This window comes from Stegodyphus dumicola, chromosome 4 (assembly GCF_044657685.1).
Source record: "Stegodyphus dumicola isolate Sdum_Otavi_A_Nest chromosome 4, ASM4465768v1".
Classification (NCBI taxonomy): domain Eukaryota; kingdom Metazoa; phylum Arthropoda; class Arachnida; order Araneae; family Eresidae; genus Stegodyphus; species Stegodyphus dumicola.
Genome location: NC_140771.1, coordinates 235681991 through 235707672, shown reverse-complemented (window position 1 = coordinate 235707672; position 25682 = coordinate 235681991). Strand labels below are relative to the sequence as shown.

The 25682-nt window shown below is 32.8% G+C and overlaps 2 protein-coding genes across 6 annotated transcripts in view; one reads left to right on the top strand and one right to left on the bottom strand.

Moving 5' to 3' along the window:
- The window catches only part of LOC118183803 (uncharacterized), a 68855-nt gene that overhangs the window by 36369 nt on the left and 6804 nt on the right, over positions 1–25682 (bottom strand). Inside the window, exon 2 of one of the 4 annotated variants that reach the window (XM_085816089.1) lies at positions 22730–22770. The exons of 1 other annotated variant lie outside the window; for it this stretch is intronic. In XM_085816089.1, coding sequence (XP_085672215.1) covers positions 22730–22737 — 8 coding nt within the window. In that variant the 5' untranslated portion in view covers positions 22738–22770. Of the gene's footprint in view, positions 1–5489; positions 5600–12603; positions 12712–22729; positions 22771–25682 lie in introns of those variants that run through there. 2 more of the 4 variants (XM_085816086.1, XM_085816087.1) reach the window with 2 other exon arrangements.
- Positions 840–25682, top strand: part of LOC118183801 (uncharacterized) — a 141287-nt gene continuing 116444 nt past the window's right edge. Inside the window, exon 1 of one of the 2 annotated variants that reach the window (XM_035353408.2) lies at positions 840–2783. In XM_035353408.2, the coding sequence (XP_035209299.1) occupies positions 1045–2772 (1728 nt within the window). In that variant the 5' untranslated portion in view covers positions 840–1044 and the 3' untranslated portion in view covers positions 2773–2783. The remainder of the gene's footprint in view (positions 2784–25682) is intronic. The other variant, XM_035353407.2, reaches the window with a different exon arrangement.

The window sequence follows — 25682 nt, the reverse complement described above, 5'->3', positions numbered from 1 at the left end:
AAAATAGTTTTAAAACGAGCATATCTTTAGAATTTCCGGTACAGAGACTCACGCGCTGGAGATAAAAATGTTTTTTCTGCACAACGTTGCCATTGCTCGCTTTGAAATCCTTGAGTTTGTTAATCAAAAATTCGTCAAAGTTTTAAAAAATAGGAAATCGATCATAAAACAAATTTCAAATTTCAAATTTGGTCTTCCACATGCTCATATTCGTTGGAGGATTACGTTATTCAAAATTCGATGACTCTATGTACCGTTGTTTTATCACAATACGAGAAATATACATACATTTATGCAGATTTTTCATTATTTAATTTCTTCAAATATAATGCAGGACTCTAACATTTTGTGGCAACAGTTTGAAAAGTGAACCGACATTTATGAGTCTGACGCAAAATGCCAAAACGAAACTAATAGTCCTTCGGGATTCAAATCCCTTTGGACTAAAAAAAAAAAAGAAAAAAAAAAAAAAAAAGAAAAGTGCATTTTTTTCAGATTACCTTTCACCTCTAATTCTCAAACAAGAAATGACGTTTCATTTACACGCGTGGCTTAATCCTGTGGAACCCATTTTCCCCAAGAGTCAAAAAACGGTACCGAAAAATTACCAAGCTTTTCGCGGAAACGCATCCCCTGTTCTGCCTCGGAGCGAAGGGCTCTCTCTCTGTTCGAGTTTAAAGGGAGAAAAATCCGGTTTGAGGCAGTCTCCTTGGATCCGCAACAGGTAGGCAAGTAAAAAAGCGCTGACCTTCACTAACTGAGAAGCGCATATTTCTACCGAAGTTGCAGGTAGCATCTCATTGGATAGTAACCTGCTCGACCACCTACAGCCCGCCAATGGGAGCCAGACGACTAACACGGTGAGAACAGGAAACATCGCACTGCTGAAGCGGACACGTCTTCCTTACTATCGCCATATTGGTTATTAGTATTGAATGTTCGATCTGCGCATTTCAGGACGAAGGTGTTTGTGATTACATTTACTGCTCTATGGATTGTGTTGTTGAATTTCAGACTGTGTGACACAGCTATCGGCCATCAACGATGACTACCCCTATATGCAGGTGCCGCGTGTTGTATCTTGGATCGGCTGTCCCGCACATCACTAAGGATGGATTACAAGGGATTCAAGAGCCGCTGCGGGATTTGTATCCGGAACAGGGTTCGTTTTCAGCTAAAGGTATCGATTCCTGGTTGAGCGTGTGGAGTAATGGCATCCTGCTAGAGAATGTGGACGAATCTATGAGACAGGTGACACGGTTTTTTAACATCGAGACTTTACATTATTGTGCCGCTATTAGGTATGTGGTGGTGCCGGGAAATAATGGGGAAAGAGTAGAAAAATTTTTGCCATTAGACAGCCCGTTTGCTAGGTATGCGGATCCCAGTCATCCTCCTTTATTTGCTTGCATTCTTAGACGCACTACAGGAATTAAAGTTCTAGAATGTCATGCATTTATATGCAAAAAAGAAGCTGCTGCCAATGCTCTTGTTCGCTGCTGTTTTCATTCTTACGCAGACAGCATGCAAGCTAAACAGCTGGATGAAAATCCCTATTATATGGAAAATAGACGGTCCCAGTCGTTATCTGGTTTAAATACTTTGGAAAAAATGGATGTATGGCGTTCTAAAGGTGAAGGATCAGCCCTTACGAGTTCATCCAATAACATTTCAAAGAATACAGGGAACGGTATTAAACCAGCTCCTCCTCCAAGAAACAATGTTGCCAACCAAGATGATGATAACTACAAAATCTGGACAGGTATAGCTCCGACGGAAAGAGAACTGCTGTACGTGGATGCTACGGGTACAATGCGCAGTTTGAAATCTGCGAGTGGAACTTTACGATCAGCCCAAGCTAAAATCCGTCAAATAGCTGGAGGAATACCACGACCACCACCTCCTCCTTCTCCTAGCCTCTTTAATGGAAAAGAGCATAAGAGCAACAAAGCTAACAAACCTTCTAAATCTAAAAGCAAGAAGAAGCAAAAAGAACAACAGCAAGTATTTATGAATGGGACGGGGCGAATGGTGAACGGAATGAGACCAGTTTCGGTGATGGGACATTACGGATCTATTCCTCAGCCACCCCCTCAGGTACCATATCGCAATTCTGGATTTTACACAGAGCGTCGGATACATAAAAATGGTCGTCTTCCTATACCAGGGCATGAAGAGCCAATTTACATATCTACACGTCCCCTGAGTCCAGTGTCAACATACCAGCCTGCAGCTTTTCCGTATGAGCAGTACTTTATGCAATATGGAACTGCCCCCAGGAATATGCCGTTTAGAGATGGCCCCGTGAGAGGTCGACCTTCTAACCAAGCTTTGCAACAACATTATTATCAGCCTCAAACATTTCACTCGCCTTCACCACCCGAAAAAACGTATGTGGTGGACGCAGCAGACTTAGCAAACGATAAAGATGAGTCTGGAGAGTACAAAGATCCGGATGGCTCACCTTTCAATACAGGTATTTACAAAAAGAAAGGACATTTGAATGAAAGAGCTTTCTCTTATTCTATAAGACAAGAACATCGCTCACGATCGAACAGTCTAGCCAGCCTTCAGTTCTTCGCCAACAATGACTCTATCAACAATGAGGGGGATGGTCAAGAGCGATCGCGAGATGAAGATCGAAAAGAGAGGGAGCTCGCTCAGTTGGTCAGTGGTTTGGACTTGAAGGACAATGGCATGCCGGGGTCAACTTCCAGTCGTAGGGCGGAGTCGAACTTCATTAAGAAAAAATCTACTGCTTATCAGAGGTGAAGATAAAACAGGTAAGAAAAATTTTATTAAATTTAATGATTGATTTTTTTAGCATTAATTTAAATCTCTGCCATTATGCTTAACTCTTAATGAAATGTCATTAGGTTGTAAAAAATTATTCTTAATATACACTATATTAATATTTTTAATGCTTCATATGTAGCATTTCTTTCTACAGTCTGTATTTGAACCTATCCTAAAAAAGTAATATTAAGAGGTCATAAACCTTTGGAGATTAATAAAGGCAATAAATAAAGATTTTGTAGGGGAAAGATTATTGCATAACTGAAGTTAAATGTTTAAATTTCAGGCAGCACTGAATTTAAGTAAATATTACCACTTATGTAAGTTATGTTACATTTATCCAAATACTTTTATGATTAAGTTAAAATACTTTGAATTTTTATCAACTTTATCTACAAAAAGTAATATATATTTTTTTAAAGTCAATTCCTACTTAAGTCAACAAAGAAAAAATTTTTAAAATACAAAAAATAAATAAATAAATAAAAAAAAAATTTTAATATGTGAAAAAACTGTATTACCATCAAGTGTCATCCACTACAAGTTTAAAAAAATGTATTTGAACTTGAGTGGATGAATAAAAAGTATTTTATTAACGATTGCAAATTAGTTAATTAATAATTAATTAAATAAAAAAGTGAGTTCCTACTTAAGTCAACAAATAAATAAATAAATAAATAAACTAAAAATTTTAAACTAAAAACTTTTTAAACTAAAAATTTCAAAAACATTTACTATGTGAAAAAACTGTATTAACATCAAGTGTCAGCCAGCCACTACGAGGTTAAAAAAAAGTATTTGAACTTGAGTGGATGAATAAAAAATACTTTATTAACGATTGAAAATTTGAACAAGATATAGGGAAAGTGTGAGCTAAGAGTAGGAATTTATAAAAGAATGTTTGTGAAAACTAAAAATAGGAAATTTTATATCCCATTGTCTTGACACCTGCTGAATTGCATATTTAAAATAACTGATTAATAAAAGACATAAAGCTATTGTATGCGTGATATGTAATTGGATATATAAATATTCATATTTTAACAAAAAAATTATTTCAGTTTATTTTATTTCTGCTATTATTATTTTTAATATCTGAATAGTATATTTTAATTCTTACTGGCCAGATGAAAATTTAATCTTTCGAAATGTCTGATGGCTATTTAAATTGCAATTTATTAAACGTTTAAAATTATAACAAAGGCAAAAAATTTTATTTTAAAGCATGTGCAGATAATAGAATGCCCTTATTTCTCTAAAATTAGAGACATTATGATGTTTTGTTTAGTTTGAAAATATTTCTGAAAGGTCGTCTGCATTAAAAACTCGTCAGATCTGCAACATGTTCAAATTGTGGGGTTTTTAAATGAGAATATTTATTTGCGAATATCTACACAGAGGATACCTATATACAATTATAAAATTCAGAAGCATTTAAAACATTTCTTTTTTCAATAATCTAAATTTTCAGCATATTTTTGGAGAAAAAAATGTAGAGATTATTTAAACACAAAATATAGATATTTTAATGTAATAGAAATGAAATGAGTTGTCACGAAAGAATCCATTACTTCATTTGAAAAAAAAAATAATAATAAATTGTTTTATTTTAACTCATCACTCTCAAATGTGTTTGAATAATTATTTCAATCAATGTTGTACAGTTGTAATGTTTTGCAGTTGAGCTGTCCTGCTTCCATACTGCAAATATTACATCGATAATTTTACAACATTCGACTCAGTTTTAAAAGAAAACAAACCAATATTGTTAAAAATTCTTTAAAGGAACGAATTCGAAGAAATGAATTAAACTCCATTTAGTCCTATAACATTTATTCAGTCTAATACACTACCGTAGAGCCTCAAAATTAGTGCTGCGAATTGTTATAGATTGATTAGATTTCCTGTCTTATAATATTTCACTGCTCTAAACTGAATTAAATGCTATACTTGGTAGAAAAGACATTAAAATAATTTGTTTAAAAGCATAATAATTCCATAGCAACCGATTTTTTTCATCTAAATATTATTAAAAATGTGTATTTTCGAGAAATGCATTGTTTTGTAAGAGATGAAAACATGCCATAACTAACAGAGTCTAAAAAGAGATTTATTACAAAATTCAAAAACAAATGTTAATAATTTCTGTTTCTGTAAAAGATTTTCAAATTATGATTCTTTATGAGGTTTCTCATTTTTCATTGAGAATGAAAATAAAATTCATCTATAATAGCCACAAAAGTTTGAAAGGAGGATTAGACATAAAGTATTAAATTCTGTGATGATTTTTTTTTTTCACCTTGACATCAAATTTTTAAGATTTTGCAGAAGCTATAGCTAATTTTTTTTAATATTTAAAGCGAATAAAATATTTTTATTTCGTATATTTTTAACGTCCCAGGCGTTTAAATATTTATGTCTCATTTTGATATATCATCGTTTTAATGTTTACACGTTAGTGTTAATTGTAAGGAATTATCAAATTCCCCATATGCAGTCTAGTAGTATAAGTACTACATATCCAGCTAGTAAATGGAAGTTTCGGGTTCGAGTCCCAACGAAAGTACAGTTGATTTTTCTCGCTTTTCCAGTTCCGAAAAGACTAAAAGTTTACAGTGACGTCAAAGTTAAAATGTGGTGAATGATAAATCTCCATCACTTGAATCTAATCAATTGAGCCTCATACTACTCACCTTTTAAATGGAAGAGAATATAAGGAATTACTGTATTTCTCCATGCGTAATCTTGTAGTAGAAATGATTAACCAGTCCAACTTACCCTTCAAAAATCCGTCATTCGAAATCTAGTGGAGGAAAGAAAAATTGATTTTTCATGTTTCATGCTCTGAATTTAATGATTTTGAATAATTTATTGATTTGTGAATTGTTGTGTAATTTAATGATTTGTGCAGAATTAAGTCTTGTGATATTGTATAGATATTGAGATAAAGTGTAAATACTATATCAAATATATTTATTATTCATTTGATACACATAAATTCATCGATAAATTATCATCTAATCAACACCCATACTAATCATCATTTTCTAAGTGATTTTGTCTCTTACGAAATTTAATTTGCTCAAACCAATTGGTATTTTACTAAGGTATAAATCATTTAGTTAATCTAAATCTTCTTAGATGTATAACTTGTTAGCAAATGTTTTATATAAAAGTATTATAATATTTGTAAATCATTCTGATTCAAATGGTATGTCATCCACATTTAAAATTATTATAAATAGTATTCCTTTTTGTTTGACATATATCAAGATTTACTGAAAGTAAACAAGAATTTTAGTTCAAAATATTATACAATGTTGCAATTTCTGAGTCAAAGCTAAAAAGTATGAAAAGCACCGCAGAATTCTCTTAAACCAAATTTGGGCAAAAGTTATGCATTTGAGATTTTACTGTTTCTTAGCGACAGTAAATAAACACAATAGGAGAGCAAACAGAGTTAGGAGAGAAATACTACTATTTCTTTCAGAATCTGTTTTTAGCTTTAAATTCTGTTCTTTCTTATCTGTAGGAAGAAAGCATATTGATGCTGTTCAGATACTTTAGAGGAAGGAAGGGATATATGTCCTTCTGTTGTAATTTTCTAGTTTTAAACGGTTGTCGAAAGCTTAGAATAAAAGTTTACTGTAATAACTGCAACTTAAATTTTATCTCAGGTGAAGGTAAATAAATTTGCAGATAATAACGAATCAGCTGATGAAGATTTAAAAATATTTTTGTAATATCCCTTCTGTTATTAAGACACAATAACACGCCGAATAAATACTAATTCAGAAAACAAACAACAAAAATCAGCGTTATATTTACAAAATTTTTCACAGGACTAGTTTCGATGGTTTTACCGAACCACCATCCTCAGCCGCAAAACCGCAAATACATTTGCTAGTCCTGTGAAAACTTTTGTAAATATAACGCTGATTTTCGTTGTTTGTCTTCTGAATTGGTATCCCTTCTGTTGCTTCCATAATTAAGAAATAAACTTCCGAACCATGAACTTTTACATATTATTAGTAAATTTCATTTGGTCAGGGGGAAAAAGTAAAAAATCTGAAAGCATTCGGATTTTATATTACGCCCAAAGAGACGTTTTGCTAAAGTTTTGTGTGTTACCTTTATTTATTAAATATCATGTTCTTTGCCCTTAAACCATAAAATTCATTTCAAGAGCAATATCCCAAAATATTTAAAAGGAGAATATCTTTAGAATTTCCGATACAGTCTCGAGTGCTAGAGATCAAAAAGTCCCTCCCCTCCATACTGTGATGCGATTGCTCGCTTTGAAATCGTTGAGTTTGTAAGGTATATTTTAATTTTATAACAGTAATTTTAATTTCAAAGTGCTTTCCTATCAAGTCTTGTTTCCATTTACAGCTTCCTACCAGAATGAATTTTTAGAATCGCGTGGAATGCAAAGGAGTTAGAAGCAGTACTTAAGGAAGCTTCAACTTCGTAAGAGAGAGAGCTAGAAATCCTGAGAAGCACGTGTTTGCCTTCGGTCCAAGTCTCTTGAAGTTGTTACGCTCGGTCGTAATATTACGTGACTTTTGATGTTTGCCGGCTAGTTTAAATTAAGGGCCAACTACGTTAGATATTTGTGTTAGCTTATGACTAAGTCTCTTAGTTAGTTATAGTTTAGTTTTTATTTCTGAGTTTAAGCCAGAGTGGAGGCTTTGTTGTAAGCCCGAGGAAAGGGCCAAATGTTAATCTTATTTTGAGGGCAATAAAGCGTAGTTAACCCTTCTTGAGTATATATCTTTAGATATTTGAACTCAGCGATAAGCCGCTAACTACTTCACTAAGTTCCTCGACGTTTACTTTAGCCAAAAACAGTGGGGAACAGTACAGGTTTTTAACCAAAAATTCGTTAAATTTTTCAAAAAATATGAAATAGATGATAAAACAAATTCCAAATTTGGGCTTCCAGATGCCCATATTCGAGTGGAGGATTACGTTATTCAAAATCTGATGTCTCTAGGCACCATCGTTTTTCACAGTGCAAGAAACATACAGTGGATGGACAAAAATATGGAAACACCTTGTGAAATGCATGTTTGAAAAGAAAGATTGATTTTAATGAAATATGTAGGTGGCGCTGGCGTTTTTGACTACTGACGCCACCTATACAACTTCGTAAATGTGCTAAACAGTTCAGTTGTTGTCGGAGTACTGTTATGTGAGGTTGTCATTGCATTATGTCAGAGTTAACAGACTTCGAACGTGGGCAAATTGTTGGAGCACGTATGGTAGGTGCTTCCGTAAGCAAGGTAGCCGAGGTGTTTAATGTTAAGACCACAGCTGCAAATGTTACTGCTGAAATGAATGTTGTGTTACCGAACCCTGTGAGTACCAAAACAATTAGAAGGGAGCTTCATAAACAGGGAATTGCTGGCCGTGCTGCAATTGAGAAGCCACTCATCAGTGATGCTAATGCCCGTAACAGGAAAAGGTGGTGTTTAAGTCATAAAGCCTGGACTATAGAGCAGTGGAAGCGAGTAATATGGTCTGACGAGTCTTCTTTCACATTGTTTCCCACTTCTGGCCGAGTTTACGTCTGGAGAACGCCATCTCAAGTATATAATACAGACTGCTTGTTGCCAAGAGTGAAACATGGCGGGGGTTCTGTTATGGTTTGGGCAGCCATATCGTGGTTTTCTGCTAGCCCCATGATAACTGTGTGAGGGTACATGACTGCCAAGACTTATGTGAACATTTTGGCCGATCAAGTTCATCCCATGGTACAAACTTTGTTCTCCGATGGTGATGGTGTCTTCCAAGATGACAAAGCCCCTGTTCACAAAGCTCACATTGCCCAGGACTGGTTTTCTGAGCACGAGGATGAGTTGTCACATCTTCCCTGTCCACCACAGTCACCAGACCTGAATATTATCGAACCTTTGTGGTCTACATTGGAACGGAAAGTGCGTTCTCGTTATCCACCGCCAACATCGTTATCTGAACTTGCCACCGTTTTGCAGGAAGAATGGTATAATATTCCCTTGGCAAACATACAGGAACTGTATTTATCCATTCCGAGAAGACTGCAAGCTGTTTTGGGTGCCAACGGGTTTCCTAAACCATATTAAGCAAAGAAACATGTTTTTTTAAAGGTGTTTCCATATTTTTGTCCAACCCCTGTACATGCATTCATACAGATTCTTCATTATTTAATTTTTTTAAATATAATGCAGGGCTCTAATATTTGGTGGCAATAACAACAAATGCCAAAATGAAATTAATAGCCCTTATGGGTAAATTGCCCCTTTGGGCTAATAAAAATCTAACGTTACTGTAAAAGCTTTATGTTAAGATATGATGAGATATCATCTCATCCTGTATTTCCTCATACCTTAAATTTCATCATATCATACTCAGATTTTTTTTTAAATTCAACCTTAATTACATTATTGGAAATGGTAATCTTTTTCATTTCTATAACATGATTTTGCAAATGACTGAAAGTGAAACAAACAGGAATTTTTCTCATCCTCGTGAACTTTATTGAAGTGTCTCGAGCTTCAAACACAAATCATTATCTTATGAAAGAGAAAACGTATTGCTGCTATAATAGGAACCTATCATGACTTCCAACGTCGCCAACTGTTAGAGCCAACGTGACTGCTCTGCTAACACAATAATGAGTAAGCTACTATCCCACGAGCCTTTTTGGAGAGAATCCACAATCGGCCCACGGTCCTTTTTTTACCCATTTAGACCGGAAACCTATTGAGGTAACAATGGGTCATCTGACCTGAACTGAGCATCACCAAAATCGCTTAGTAGCTTTCGGGATTGAGTGGCACATTTACTTCGATTTTTTTTTCTTTGCTTATTTTATATTATTATTGATTGCAAAACTCAGCAATAGGGCTGGCGGACAAAAAAAAAAAAAAAAACAGTTTCCTCAAACTAATACATAGGTGGTTTTAAAAAAAATATGAAAAAACGCCTTCTATTATGTTCCTCTTAACGGTAATTAATGCGCCAAAAATAATAGATTTCAAGAATAAAAATTTTTCGGGTATAGTTTTAGTGTAAGTTACTTACACTGGAAACGCAAATTTCTGTTGTTAATCATTTTGCAAGGTCATAATTGTTCCCATTTTTAGCCCACAGGGGCAATTTGCAATAAATGCTATTAACTTTGTTTTGGCATTCTGCGTTGATTCACTATAAACGGTAAATCGCTTTCCAAATCGTTGCCACCAAATATTATCTCCCTATATTATATTTAAAAAAAATAAATAATGAATAATCTGCATAAGTGTATGTATTTTTCTCGCATTGTGATAAAACAACGGTTCCTAGAGCCATCCAATTTTGAATAACGTACGTCTCCACCCGAATATGAGCATCTGGAAGCCCAAATTTGGAATTTGTTTTATAATCTTTTTTATATTTTGTAAAGCATTTATGAGTTTTTGATTAAGAAACTCGACGATTTCAAAGCGAGCAATGGCAACAGTGTACGGGGGGGGGATTATCTCCAGTGCGCGAAATTGTGTATCGGAAATTCTAAAGATACTCTCCTTTTAAAACTATTTTGCGATATTGCTGTTGAACTGAATTTTATGGTTTAAATGCGAAGAACATGATATTTAATAAATAAAGATAACATACAAAACGTTAAAAAAACGCCCCTTTGGAGAAATGAAACATATGAAAGCATTTCACAATTTTTTTTTAAACTTTAAAATCCATCTGTTCGCTTTAGAAGTCAGTTGGTACTAGAGGAACACGGTTAATACAGTAACGGTTAATACAGTAAAACGGTTAAAACAGTAAATTTTAGGATAAATTAGAGATTTTCAGTTTCTAATGAACCATTGAGCTTTAGTTATTGTTATCAATGTTTTCTGTACATTCTGTAGGAAAATTAATTTTTTGTAAATACCGTGTGTATTAGAAATAACCATTTCTAGAAGTAAGAGAAAGGAGATAAATTTGTTTCCTTAGAAAAATTATCATAAAAATGCATCAAAATGAGCAAACTCATGCTGTTCATTATGAGTATTGCATTTAATGAAGTAGTAATATCCAAACTATTAAGAGTTTTTAATGTTTTAACGGTCACTGATATTTATATCTTAAAAGAAATTTGTATTTTGAAATCAAACTAAAATAAATAAGCTTGTAATAAACTTAAAGTATCTAAAGTTAAAAGTAAATTTAAGTCAAAGCAAGGTAGTTCCTCCACAATATTAATAATTGCATCCTTGCATAAGAAGTTTAACACAGTGTATAAATAATTCAAAATTAAAAAAAGGATCATAGTAGTACAACCTCGAAAACTAAAATGCCAAAGGGAAAACTGTACAAGAAATAAAAATATAAAAGTTAATCTCCTTTTACAAAAACTCCAATTCAGAACTCATCAGGGGAAAATGAATTAAAGCTTCAGAAAAGTTGATTAATATGCTTGGAAAACGTGTTTCGTTTTCCCGGTTCGTTTGAGACCAAAAACAGAAAAAGTGAATCTCAAATGTACCAAGATTTTCCCTACACACTTTCGAAACACTTGCAAAACAGAATAAAACATAACATTGCTTCAAATTGACTGCACACACACACAAATAAAAACAAACTAACAAAACATAAAACTTTACGTTATATAAAATGACAATTCAAAAAAAACCCAAAGTGGTCTAAAAACATTATATGCAAATTCAAAATCAATTATAAATATAGATCGCAGTACAAATATGCTTTAAACCAAATAGTCATTTAAACAATATTCTAAAAATGGGCGGTTCCCGATTATGCTTAACTAAACTTTTAAATCCGAGAAAACGAAAACATTTCATAGAGATAGCCTTAAATAATAAAATCAAAGCTGAGGCTACTTCGGCAAAAACTGAAAAACTATGAAAAGTGAAACTCAGAACTAAAAAACTAAGTTTTGGCAAACTTACTGAAATCATATGACGATCTTCAAAGGAAAATTTACTTAACTCTTCAAATTAATAAACTGTGTTTCTTGTAGAATTCATAGTAGCTCTGGAGAAGAAGAAAATGGTAGTTCTTGGAAGAAGTATGCGATAGGGTTCAAAGTGTCCAAAAGCAGAACTAAGTATTTAAACATGTGTTTAAAAAAATCCTATTCTGTTAAACTTTATGTGCGGGGGTGTCAAGCGTGGGTGGAGTTGTAAAAATTATTACCATGGGGAAAGGTGATGGCGGCGTTAGTAATAATATATATTTAACTTTAAAAAATGACTTTCAAAATGGCGGCGTTAATAATAATATATATTTAACTAATCGCTACGTGCCCAGCCTACTTCTGGCTTTTAAATGTACTGTAAAAATGCCCAAAGGGAATAGCAAATATTAAATTTAAAACCTGCAAAGAAGTTTACTCTGCAGAACAACTTTATCAAAAAAAAAAAATCAATAAAAATGTTTTACATAATAAAAAAACTTACAATGAAATATGCAATAACCCTTAATACAAATATTAATTGCCCTAATAAATAAATTAACCAACTTTTCGTTGTAAAATCTTAAGAATTCAAATGGTATAAAAGGAAGAACTGTGTTTCCTAAGAAAATCATGCAAAATTTTTTGTATAATTAAAATTATATATAATTAAAACATAATATAAAAAATTACAATGAAATAACCAATAAATCTCATATTTTCAAGAGAAAACAGTCAGCAGTAGAGTATTCAAAGCAATGAATGAAAAACTGCTGCCAAAACTACATTTCTAAAAGAATGAAACAATCATCAGAAAGCAATAACCAATCAAAATTGTGCACTGTGGATGACATAATTCAAAATATACAAACCTCTTTGCCAGTAGCTAATAAAAAGAGAGAGGGAGGAAAGGAAATTCTTTCTGTTGGCGTCTTGCGAGACACATGCGCGTCGGAATAAGAACATTGCGATGTGCGTGTCTAAAAATAAGCAAAAAAGAAAATAAGCAGCATTTTATCTCATATTTTCAACAGTCAGCAGTCCAGTATACAAAGCATTGAATGAAAAACTATTGCCAAAACCACATTTCTGAAAGAATGAAACTATTCAAAATGATGTGATTTCATAAAAAAGATAAAATTTAAAAAAAATCTGATTCGAATTTTGAAAAAAAAAATTCGCTACGTGGTGTACTGGCTGTTGTCTAGATGCACCTATGTACCAAATTTCGTAGCCCTGGGTTTATTAGCTTATGCGCAGCACGAACGAAAGACACACGCACAGGCAGATACTTTCTTTTATTATATGTAGAGATAAACGAAAACAAATCATTTCATGTTTGTTAAACAGTTTGAGCATTTTCTTAATTGATAGATCTTTTTTTTTTCTTAATTGATAGAATTTTTATGAATTCTGTTCACTCAGGTGGCATATAGCTTTATACTCGTAGTACCTTTCAGTGAATAAACATAAAATTTAGTTAAATAAACTTCATAATCTTACATATAATCATTAAACAATCACTAGTGTTCCAAACTCCATTGACAGCGTATTTGTTTTGATGTCCTTAAAAAGCCTTTTTTGCCTTTATCAGTCAATGATTTACTCAGTTTGAGAACAACTCAAAATCGTAAAACCACTTTTATCAATTTAGAAAACGTTGATCTTCCTACTTCCGTGTTTCTCGTTAACTAAATTGCTTTCTTCTCTTGTCTACATACAAGGAACAAGAGAGATTTATTTATTTTTTTTTAACAATCTGCGAATGGTTTCCGAAACTTCTTATCAGAAATACAATATTTTTATTTATGTTTTCATTGATCATTTCTTTTATTTGAGTTAGCTTATCTTAAAAGGAAGCGAATCCTATTTTTGATTCTTTTCTTTCGCAAAGAAAGAGTATAATTTCCTTCGCCTATTTGAAACCCCGTTTTTATTTACTGTACTGAGAATTAAGTACATGCCTCAAATTTCCATTTCTATAGTTTGTTTTCATGTAAGGCTTGCGCTACATTGTTTGGCCATATGCCCCTAATATAACTTATAATTTTGATAGTTCCTTTAACAGTTCCTAGTTCCTTCCGAAACATTTCCAATGTACTGAAAACTTTCTATATGGTATTGTGACCACTTGGTGCTGTTATTCCATCAATAATATCTCTGTTCAGTTGCATTACAACTATTCTTTTCACACGAGTTACGATAATCTAAGATTGCTCAAAGGTTATTAGTATATGGAATTAGTTGTCAGCAAGCTTCACTTGAAAGCTTGTTGAGCTCTTAAGTGAGATTGTTGAGCTCTTAAGTGAGATTGTTGAGCTCTTAAGTGAGATTGTTGAGCTCTTAAGTGAGATTAAGTGAGATATGTGTTAGTATTTATGAGAGTTAGTTAAATTTTCTTTCAAAGTAGGAGTTTTGTAGAACAGTTAAATTATACAGGATAATCAATTTCTAATAAATTTGTGCTTAAGCCTTCAGTTCCTAAAAAAAACCATAAATTTTTATTAAGTTTTAAAATTTTGTTTAAAGAGTAAACAATTTGTTCAATGTTTTAGTTATTACTGCCTGTTTATTTAGAGAAATTTTGGTTAATTCCTGCGATAATTTGATAAAAGTAACTAATAAAAGGATTGTCAAAAAGGTTAAAGGTTTATAGGTAAGTTTACAAAGCAGAATTAAGAACCTGATCTTATAACAAAGAGTTGTAGTTTTCATTTAAGATTTTCAGTGTAAACATTATGTAATTTTCCAAATTATTCAAATATACTTTTATGAGCACTTAACATAGGATTTTTCGAAAAGATGGTTGTAAACTTTATTTATTTAAATGTTGATTCTACACATGTAGTCCTAATAAAAGTTTTCTAAGAAATAAGCTATAAAATTGAAATCTTATTTTTCAGGTAGTTTCAGTAAATAATCATCTGCGTGTGGATAATCAGCGCTTAAATTTAAAAAAAAAAAAAAAAATTAACCACATTTTGAAAATATTTCTTTTTTTTTTAAGTCCAAAGTGCGTTAGCCCAGAACGGCTATAAAATTTCGTTTTGCCGTTTTGCGTTGAAAACCTTAAATGTCCATTTCACTTTTCATATTTTTGCCTCCAAATATTATCGCTCTGCGTTATATTTAAAAAAAATTAAATAATGAAGAATCTGCATAAATGTATGTATGTTTCTCGCATTGTGATAAAACAACGGTAGCTAGAACTATCAAATTTTGAATAACATAATCCTCCACCGAGTATGGGCATCTGGAAACCCTAATTTGGAATTAGGTATTTGTTTTATCATCGATTTCATATTTTGTAACACTTTAACGAATTTTTAATTAACAAATCCAACGATTTCAAAGCGAGCAATGACAACACTATACGGGGGGGGGAATTCTTATCTCCAGCGCGCGAGACAGTTTATCAGAAATTCTAAAGATATGCTTTTTTTAAAAAAAAATCATTTGTGATATTGCTGTTCAATTAAATTTTATAGTTTAAGTGCAAAGAAAATGATATTTAATAAGTAAAGGTAACATACAAAACGTTAAAAAAAAGGTCCCTTTGGACTTATTATAATATCTGAAAACTTTCAGATTTTTACTTATTTATTTGTTTGACTCGGAAAAATAATTTTAAATAATTTCGTAAATAAATACATAAAGTTTACATAATAAAATGCGTTTATTAAAGCTTACCTTGACTTTGGAAAATCTATTAACTGAAAGACATGGATTCACTATTTAAGAAAACAAAACTTGTAGCAGCTTTTTTGAACGCAATGTATACATTACAAAAGAGTAGGAAACGAAAAAATTTCTAAGCAAAGATTTGCGAGGTAGCATCTTTATACGCTTTGGAAATTTATTTAAAAATACTCTTGTTATGGTTCGTTAAACTATAATATGTTCGCACTTTCCCTGTTTGCTGTGCTATAAAACCATTTTTAGTATCTTCGGCACATGCTTTTGAGGGCGTTACGCTAGCCAGTTGTTTACAGATCCATTGAGCGATCTCAAAATGAATAGAAAACAAAGAATTAGATGTTTCTAACGTTTGTAGAAGACTAAAACGTTTATAGAAGAATTTTGAATTGCCATTGCTGCTTTTACTGATTGCGACATATTTTCAAGTGTTGTCACGTATTTTACATTTTGATGTTCTTTCTAAATAATGAAAAACAAGCGGCATGTTCCTTGCGGCTGTCTATTCTACGCACGTGTCAAGGTCCTACTCTCGTTCAAGATTCTCAATTTCGTCTTAGCGTTAAGATGCAAGCGATATAAAACTAAGTTTTTTCGCCCTCGAAGATCTCAAAAATCTGAATTTTTTTTTAAAAGTTATAAATAAACATTTAAATCCCAAGGAATAAATGGGGGAAAGTATTATTCATATAAAAAATGAAAATCTGAAAGGTTTCAGATTTTAAATTACGTCCAAAGGGGAGTTTTTTTTTTAACATTTTGTTTGCTACTTGTATTTATTAAATATTATGTTCTCCGCACTTAAACTACAAAATTCAGCTCAACAGCAATATCGCAAAATAATTTTAAATTGAGCATATCTTTAGAATTTCCTAAAGAATATTGATTATATTATCTCCCAAGATTAATTTTAGTAGAATGATCTTAAAAGAGTGAATCCATACTTAGTAAGTTCAATTTCGAAAAATGTTTTAATCTAACTTGAATGTAAATTGTTAAAAATGTTTAACGGGGACTCGAATTAAATTATGAACAACAAAATTTCAATTGTAAAAAGAAAGAAATTAAAAGCAAGTAATTAAATGCAAGTAATCATTGTCATTGATCGGAAAAAATTTTTTTTTAATTTTTAGTTTTTATTTTTTGATTTGTTTTTGCAAAGATTGCATTATTTTTCTTATATTTAGTAATTTTCTAATATTTATTTCAATTACTTTGAATTCTATTTCATAATGCCAATTTCCAATGTTTAATTTTTACAAATAGTTTTGAATTAAAATGCATAAACACGAGGGTGTCGGGGCACAATTACTTGAGCAATGTCAATTTAGCTGCAGAAATTGCTTTTCACTCAAAATTGAATTAGCTAAAATGCTTAATCGGAATGAGTTCTTTAGTTCTTGGTCCCTTCTATTCACGGAAATGTTTGACCTAGCTTGAATTGCCGGTTTGGCATCGCCTTATTGCTCGAGTAAAAGACGAAACACCTTCGTATTTATTTCTTAATTATTGTTCATTGAACGGGAGTTGGTTTGTTCCCCTTGAAAAGTCAACTAATTTCCGATCAATGGCAATGATTACTTGCATTTAATTACTTGCTTTTAATTTCTTTCTTTTTACAATTGAAATTTTGTTATTCATGATTTAATTCGACTCCCCGTTAAACATTTTTAACAATTTACATTCAAGTTACTTTAAAACATTTTTCGAAATTGAACTCACTAAGTATGGATTCACTCTTTTAAGATCATTCTACTAAAATTAATCTTGGGAGATAATATAATCAATAGTCTTTAGGAAATAAATTATTATTAACTTACTTTGCAGCAATTGCGCAAGTAGTAGAATAACTCGATTTCGCACTAAGTGAATTTAAAATCATACAACATTTAGAATTTCCGATATGCAATCTCACTCGCTGGAGATAAAGATGTGTTATCTGTACAACGTTCCCATTTGCTCGCCTTTAAATCGTTGAGTTTGTTAATAAAAAATTCGTTAAAAGTTTTACAAAATATGAAATCGATAATAAAACAAATTCCGAATTTCAGATTTGGGCTTCCAGATGCCCATATTCGAAGTAGAATTACGTCATTCAAAAATGGATGGTTTTAGGTACCGTTGTCTTATCACAATGCGAGAACCATACGTACATTCATGCAGATTCTTCATTATTTAATTTCTTCAAATATAATACAAGGCGATAATATTTGGTGGCAAACAGTTTGAAAAGTGAAACGGACATTCAGAATAATTCGACGCAGATTTCAAAACGAAAACAATAGTCCCTCAGGGAAAAGGCCCCTTTGGACTTCTAAGAAAATATCAGAAAATCATATAATAGCCCTCCCTAGGCTAAAATAAATGATTCACTTCTTTTCAGATGAGTTTACACCTTAATTGTGCTCTAAAAATATAAACCAGGAACTGTATGAATTTTTAATTAGGGTTGAGATAGCATTTTAATATAGCAAATTAAACAAATTACCATCAATGAATTTTTGAAAAGTGGGCTTCTGTTTTCTGCTTAAGAATCTATTTGCTATTGAAATTAAAATACTAAAAGTATTTCGTTTTACTGTAAAGAGCTGCATATTCAAAGTATTCAACGTAAAATATTTAGCATTACTAAATGGTAGATTATATCTGTTTTAAGTAACTTTGAATTTTAAAACAAAAAGTAATTTTTGAAAAATGAACGCAAATATCGTCACTCCACGGATATGCATTATTTGGTGTTAGCAAATTACTTCGATTATGCATGTCATTTTCTGATACTTTGCTAAACAATATAAGTGTATATTTTATATGATAAAAATATAAACATTATTTTGCATATTTATAAGCTGAAAATGTGAAGATTATTATGTATAATATTGTGAAGAGAATTTGGTAATAAGTGTAAGCCATTACTCACTGTTTCACAAAAATCGAGTGCATGTCAAATTTCGAAAATCGTTTTCCCCCAAACAGATCTTACAAATCCATTTTTTGTAATAGTGCCTACGTTATAGTATTTTTGTTAAATTGTTTCTGCCATACCTGAATTCTAATGTAAATATCTCTAGGGAAAAAAAAAAAAAAAACTTAAAAAAAGGTTTGAAAGCTTTCAGATTTTTTATTACATTCCAAAGGAGCACTTTTTTCATCAGCACATAGGTAAACGTTTCGAGAGCATTTGGGCTAACACCCCTTTAGTCTAAAAATATTTAAAAACAGTATATCTTTAGAATATGCTATAGACACTCTAGTGCGCTGGAGATAAAAATATTTTATTCCCCAAAGTGTGCTGCCACTCTCGCTTTGAAATCATTGAGTTTCTTAATCAAAAATTCGTTAAAATTTAAAAAAAAAAAAAGAGATAATAAAACAAACTTGAAATTCAAAATTAGGTTTTCCAGATGCCCATATTCTGGTGGAGGACTATTTTATTCAAAATCTGGTGGCTCTACGTATCGTTGTTTTTCCACAGTGCGAGAAACATGCATATTTTCATGCAGATTCTTCATTATTTAATTTCTTTGAATATAATACTGGGCAACAATGATTGGTGGCAACAATATGAAAAGCGATACAGCGGTTTATAGTGATTCAACGCAAAATGTCGTTTAAAAATTCTGATTTGGGAAGATTTTACATCAATTTAAATATCTTCTCTCATATACATGTGTCTCACAGGATTCAGTTTTCAACTGTTGCTTGAATAGTACATCATATTTTCTGAAAGACCATTTATTAAATATAATCACCTAGTGTGGAAAATATACTGCAGAAAGTAACGAGTTTGAGTGCAAAAATTACATCTTTCTTAATTTTGATAACCTGTTTTGCTGCAACCTTTAATCAATGAACATTTTGATGTCTAATGTGAGGTCATTACGCTAGTACTAATTACCAGTTGCGCAGAAAAGTAATTTGATGGATCGAACACGCAAAATGGTGTCAGTGTCAGAGATTTTAAATTGGCGTATCGATTTATTGATGAAAAACTTAATAAGAAAACTTGAAGGGAATGCTAATGGATGCTTTAAACTGAAGGGTTACAAAAGGCCAACAAGAACTTATGCGGATCTCAAGAGTAGAGAATGCTTATAAGATATATAGTTGTAGCAAATGTATCCAAAGCCGATGAGACTGTGAGGGGGGGGGGAGAAGCTGCGTAATAAACAAAAAAATTGGTTTCTTTATGTATCCCCTCCCAACAATTTGATAAGTAATTGAGAAAAATATTATACAGATAAGAACTTATTTCTATATAATAAATGAAATTTAGCTATGTCTTTGATGGGTTAATGTAATAGCATAATAATTGGCATTGACATGTAACAGTGTAATTACTTGAAATGCAAAATAATACATTAAGTTTGCCGCAGATAAACTTTACTTAGGAAGCATATGTGCAAGAAATACAAGTCAATATCAATTTTTATAATTGACCAATTTCAAATATCAGTGTTGAATTCAAATGAGAAAAAAATCTGAAAATACTGATTTTTAATTATATTACGCCCGAAGGTTCGTTTTTCAACGTTTTTGTGTGTTACCTTATTAATATCATGTTCTTCGTATTTAAACCACAAAATTCAGTTCAACAGCAATATCACAATTATTTAAAAGAGCATATCTTTAGAATTTCCGATACATAGTCTCGCGTGCTGGAGGAAAAAAAAAAAAATTTTTCCTGTACAATGTTGCCATTGCTCCCTTTGAAATCATTGAGTTCATTAATCAAAAATTCTTTAACGTTTGACAAAACATGAAACAAATAATAAAACAAATTCTAAATTTGGGCTTTCAGATGCCCATTTTCGAATGGAGGACTACGTTATTCAAAATTTGATTCTCTAGGTGCCGTTGTTTTTCACAATGCGAGAAACATGCATACATTCATGCAGATTCTTCATTATTTAATTTATTTAAATATAATACAGGGCTGTAATATTTGGTGGCAACAATCTGAAAAGCGAACCGATTTTTGTAGTGAACTGATGCAAAATTCCCAAACGAAATTAATAACCCCCTTGGGCTGATAAATTTGCATTTTGAAAGACACAAAGCATGGTTTTATGGAAATACACTGAGCCATTTCATTTCACATCAATAAAAACAGACTGATTTTCGCTAGCTTGAGAACTAAAACGAAATAAGAAGAGAAAAATCTTTTTTAGAATTTCCATCCCTCTGTTTTTGAATAGGCGATGATATTAAGCTTGCATGAAATTTGAAAGGCTCGAGCAGTTTGAAATTCCCAGATGTGTAATAAATATAAATAGGTAATTGGACCAAAACTTGTTCTAGAACTGATGACTTTAATAAATGTTGAAGTTCAGATTGCAAAGCCATATAACCACATGTTTGTGAAAATACCACAAATTACTCTATGGTCTAGGCAGTAATATATGGTTACAGAGTTTTTTTTATAATAAATTGATAGCAGAATTCGTGAAACATGTAAGGTCTTATAATTGCACCAAGGACAGTATATGAGACAATGGATCAATTCGGATTCCATTGCCTCAGTACCGAGAACATGAGAGCAATGGAGCCATGTTACGTTATCATGAGTAAAACAGCAGTGTTATACGGTTGGTATAGCCTCAGCAATACAGATGCATGGGAATAAATGACTGAAGAAGTGAACGGACGGAAAATAAAAGTCAGAATTGCCTTCAGCGTAAGGATGTCCGCAGTTTGATTATTGGCCAATTTTCATCGAAATAGAAATTTTCACAAGGGTGTGCATTAAAATACCAACACCCTTATGAAAAATTCAGTCAAAATGTGATCTTCGTAAAAATGTCATTCCTCTTTACACCAGGGCATCAAAAGGAAAACTTTCGCTAGCCTTATTAATCAAAGTAACAAAACTACAGTTCTACTTCCACAAAGGAACCTAGTATAAGTGTTGCCATCTTTTTGAAGCTGTCCGGGTTCAAGTTAAAAAACTTATTTTCATGCCAGGATGTTTCTGTTGTGAAGATTTTTGAGTTGGCAAACAATGGCCGACTCGAATAAGCGTGCACGAAAGATGGCGTTCCCGATTATAGGTTTAGATAATAGATCTAATTTCAATGGAATTGAAAGCGGTTATTTATTTGCGTGTTTGGAATAAAAGCACACGCACCAAATAAATATTTTAATATCAATTTTATTGTGATGTAATTGGTAATGTTTGCTGCAGGTGAAAGACAGACATTCTGCCAGCTATTTTAGAGGAAAATTGCACGAAGCAAGATGCTGGAATTATAAATCTAATTCACGCTTATAAATTCCGCACATGTGAATCAAAGAAGGGTGAAACTTAACATACCAAGAATGAATGATATCATTTATAAAATTATGATTTCGTAGTTCAATTATTAACAGCCGTAAACGACAGATTTCGTCTATTTTCCCCTTCTTCACTGTTGCATAATCAACACTTCACAACATTAACAGCGAAAAATCACATTATGCTGGACAGATTAACCTCATTCTTCGAGTTTCATAGGAAGAGTTTTTTATTACTACCCAAAAGTATACTAAACTGAAACCGGTTACGTTTTGAAGTAGGGTGGCCACGTGATTCTGTGCCATTCCACCTCCCTCCACACAGAGACCTTGGATTGGTCTTTTTGGTCAGCTATTTTACATAGGGAATTTGTAATGTATTTCTCATATTTTCTCATAAGCGTATGTATATACAGAAGAAATGCCATTGGCTTGTTTTGCGAAATCATGTGTAAGGCCAAATATATACATTTCTGCTATTTAATTACACACCAGTTATGAAAAACAACCTATAATACAAAGGAAATTAGCCTCTAAAAGTACAAACATCTTAATTTTTCACCTACGGATTTTAATATACTTCTTTATGTTAGGAATTCGAATAGTAATTTCCATTTGTTTATTTTTTTAAGTTGGTTTAATAAAATAATTAGATTTTCTGAAATGAATGGTAACATAATAGCTGTTACCAGAAGAATTGTGTTTAATTATTTTAAAGATTTTGCATATCGCGTTTAAATGAAGACTGTTATTTAGCGATATTTATTTAGTTATTAAAAAGCATTTATAAAGTTTTTAATTTCATTTCGTATTTTACTCTTTGAAAAATGGGGAAGATATAATAAATTAAAATGTGTTCTCCTTTTTAATACGTAACGTAGACACCAGACCAAAAACACAAATCTGTAAATATTTGCAGTATTTAGCTACGTAAAACTGAAGATGAAATTACTGTAGAATATTTTTTAAATGCACTGTTTCCGGATAAAAGACTTTTTCCCGATAAACTGAAAATATATTTTTAGAACTTACTTGCACATGTTTTCTGATGCTATCTGTAGTCAAAAATAGCACTGTAATCAAAAATCGTACAGATTTAAAAATAAAACATATATCATGGTTTTATATTTCATATAAACAAAATTAAACAACATTTTAAAATTACCATATTTATTATCGAATGAAAGTTATTAATTTCTTAGTATGATGGCAAATAGCTTCAATCGTCTCCTTGTTTGAAAGACTATCGACATGTTTTAATTCGCTGTATATGTTACCGCGAAAGACCGAAATTGGAGAATGTCGACTTTCACCAAAGAATATCAACATTCACCAAATACGTCGGTGAAAGACCGAATATTTCACTACATTCTTGTATATTCTGACCCTCACCGGTGTATGTCGACAATCACAGATATGCTCTGGTGAAAGTCGAAAAGAGAGGTCATAAAGTGCCATAATAGTTTAAATTGTTGCAATAAATAAGATTTGAATGACATAATTTAGTAAGTTTTTATAACTGTTATTTTATTTTCTTATTTAGAACGTACTGTATAATTAAGTAAGTTTTTAACTTCTATTATTTTCCTTTCTCATTTTGAATGTATTGTGTGTTTTAGGTTCTCATGTTCTTAAGTTCTTATTTCACGTCTCTAGTGCGTTTATTCGCGACTGAATTACGGAGAAGAAAATATAATGTTGTTATATGTTCAACATTCACCATTAATACATGGTGAATGTCGACATTGACCGGTGTAAGTCAGAAATAAGAGTATTTGGATGACATTCACCGGTGAAAGTCGACATTCTCCAGATTTCGGTGTTTCACCGTAACATATATACAATGAAACTTCACAACGTCATGTAGATAAACATTTAATGGAAAATGAAAGTCTGCAATTTTTCATCATCTTCCTTCACGTAACTTTCTTGCTCTTCCTGTCATCCTAATCTTCATCCTCCCCTCCTCTTCATCATCTTTCTCCTTTCTCAGTTCATGACCTAATATTTTTCGGCATCTTGAAGAATTGCGATTAAGAACAGAATCAAAAACTGCGTCTTATCTTCAGTAACACTCATATCCTCCTAATATGTACATCCAAGATGTCTGACACGGACGTCGGTCTTATTTTAAAACTAAGAGAATCTTTTTAACTCGACTTGCCATATACGATCATGATCACAGGAAGTAATTTGCACTAACAGCGACGTAATGTTTTTAATGTCTTTTCAGGAAAAAGATAAATTAAATATGGCGTTCTCCGGTTTGAATTGTTTCTGGAAATAGTTAACACTGCTTTCGAAATTCATAAAAAGGGATCCTTAATTCATCTTAATATTCCGAATTATTCCTAGCTACATAAGGCTTGTTAGGTTAGGCAGCAGACACATAATATAAATGTTTTCCATTTTTAAGTCTTCAGATCGTTAGCCTATTAGAACTAGCTCAAAATAGCGTTAGCCAGAATGGGCTATTAGTTCTAAAACGGGATTTCGCGGTGTATAACTTTAAAATGTCTGAATCACTTATAAGGTATTTTCTCTCTCCTTTCTGCATATCTAGGTGGTGTAATGATTAGCAGACTCGCCGCGTTTTCTAGAAGTCCAAGTTCAAGTTCCGACGAAGCCATTGTTCATTTTTCATGTCTTCTGCTTCAAAATAAACCTAATGACTCTACAGTGGCGTCCGAAGTAAAAATGTGGTGGATGATGATTCTTCATCATCAGAATTTGGCGATTGGGTCCCCTTTTTCCCATTCGCCTTTTAAAAGGGGGAGTATATAAGGTACCAAAAGCTGACACATCCCATTTTCTCTCTCCTTCCTGCATGCCTTCGTGGTGTAACGGTGAGCACACTCGGCGCGTTTTCGAGAGGTCCAGGTTCGAGTCTCAGCTAGGGTATTACAAATTTTTCACATCTCCTGCGCAAAATAACCTAATATCTAAATACACTTTTCAAAGGGTTGCAAGGAAATATTACCATCTTGTATTACTTTTAAAGAAATTAAATAATGAAGAACCTGCACGAATGTACGAGGGTTGGAACTTTAATAGTGGCAACTATTTATTTACAAGAAATACAAAAGTGATTCGTGTCACCATGTTTTACAGTCCTTCAATATAGTCGCCAGCATTGTGTACAACCCGTTTCCAACGATGTGGAAGTCGCAGAATATCTGTAGCAGCGCCTGTTTTGTTGCTAGTTTGAATGGACCGGTCTACTGCCGCAAGAATCTCAGGAACAGTTTGGAAGCGAGTGCCACGAAGTGGTTCCTTCATCTTAGGAATTAAGTCATAGTCACAAGGGCTTAGATCAGGAGAGTATGGTGGATGGTAAAGCACTTCCCAGCCCCATCGCTTGAACAAATTAGTCACAGCTTGCGCTGCTTGCGGCCGAGCATTGTCATGCAAAATGAGAGGTGCGTTCTGCAGAAAGTGTCGCCGTTTTTTTCTCAAAGCTGGTGGGAGATTGTGCTCAAATGAGCAGTAATACTGCGCAGTGACGGTATGCTGTGGGGGAAGGGTATGCGTTAGGATGACACCATCACAGTACACGAGAATCACCATAACTTTCACATTGCTGGGGTTCTGATGAAATTTCGAACGTCGTGGTGATCCGTGATGACGCCATTCGTTTGATTGGCGTTTCAGTTCTGGCTGGTACGATCGGGTCCAAGTCTCATCCAGCGTAATGATACGGTGTAAAAAAGCATCTCCTTCGCGCTCATAGCGCTCCAGGTGGGTTCGGGCAGCATCGTATCGTAGCCATTTCTGCATTTCCGTCAATTGATGTGGAACCCATCGTGAAGCAATTTTTCTCATGGACAGGCGTTCCTTCAGAATGTGCAGCACAGTCGTATGCGATAATCCTGTTTGTCCGGCCAGCTGACGAATCGTTTGGTGGCGATCACTGTCCATTAGTGCGGCAACAGCTTGCACGTCTGCATCGCTGACACTCGGACGACCTGGCCGCAGCATGTCTGCC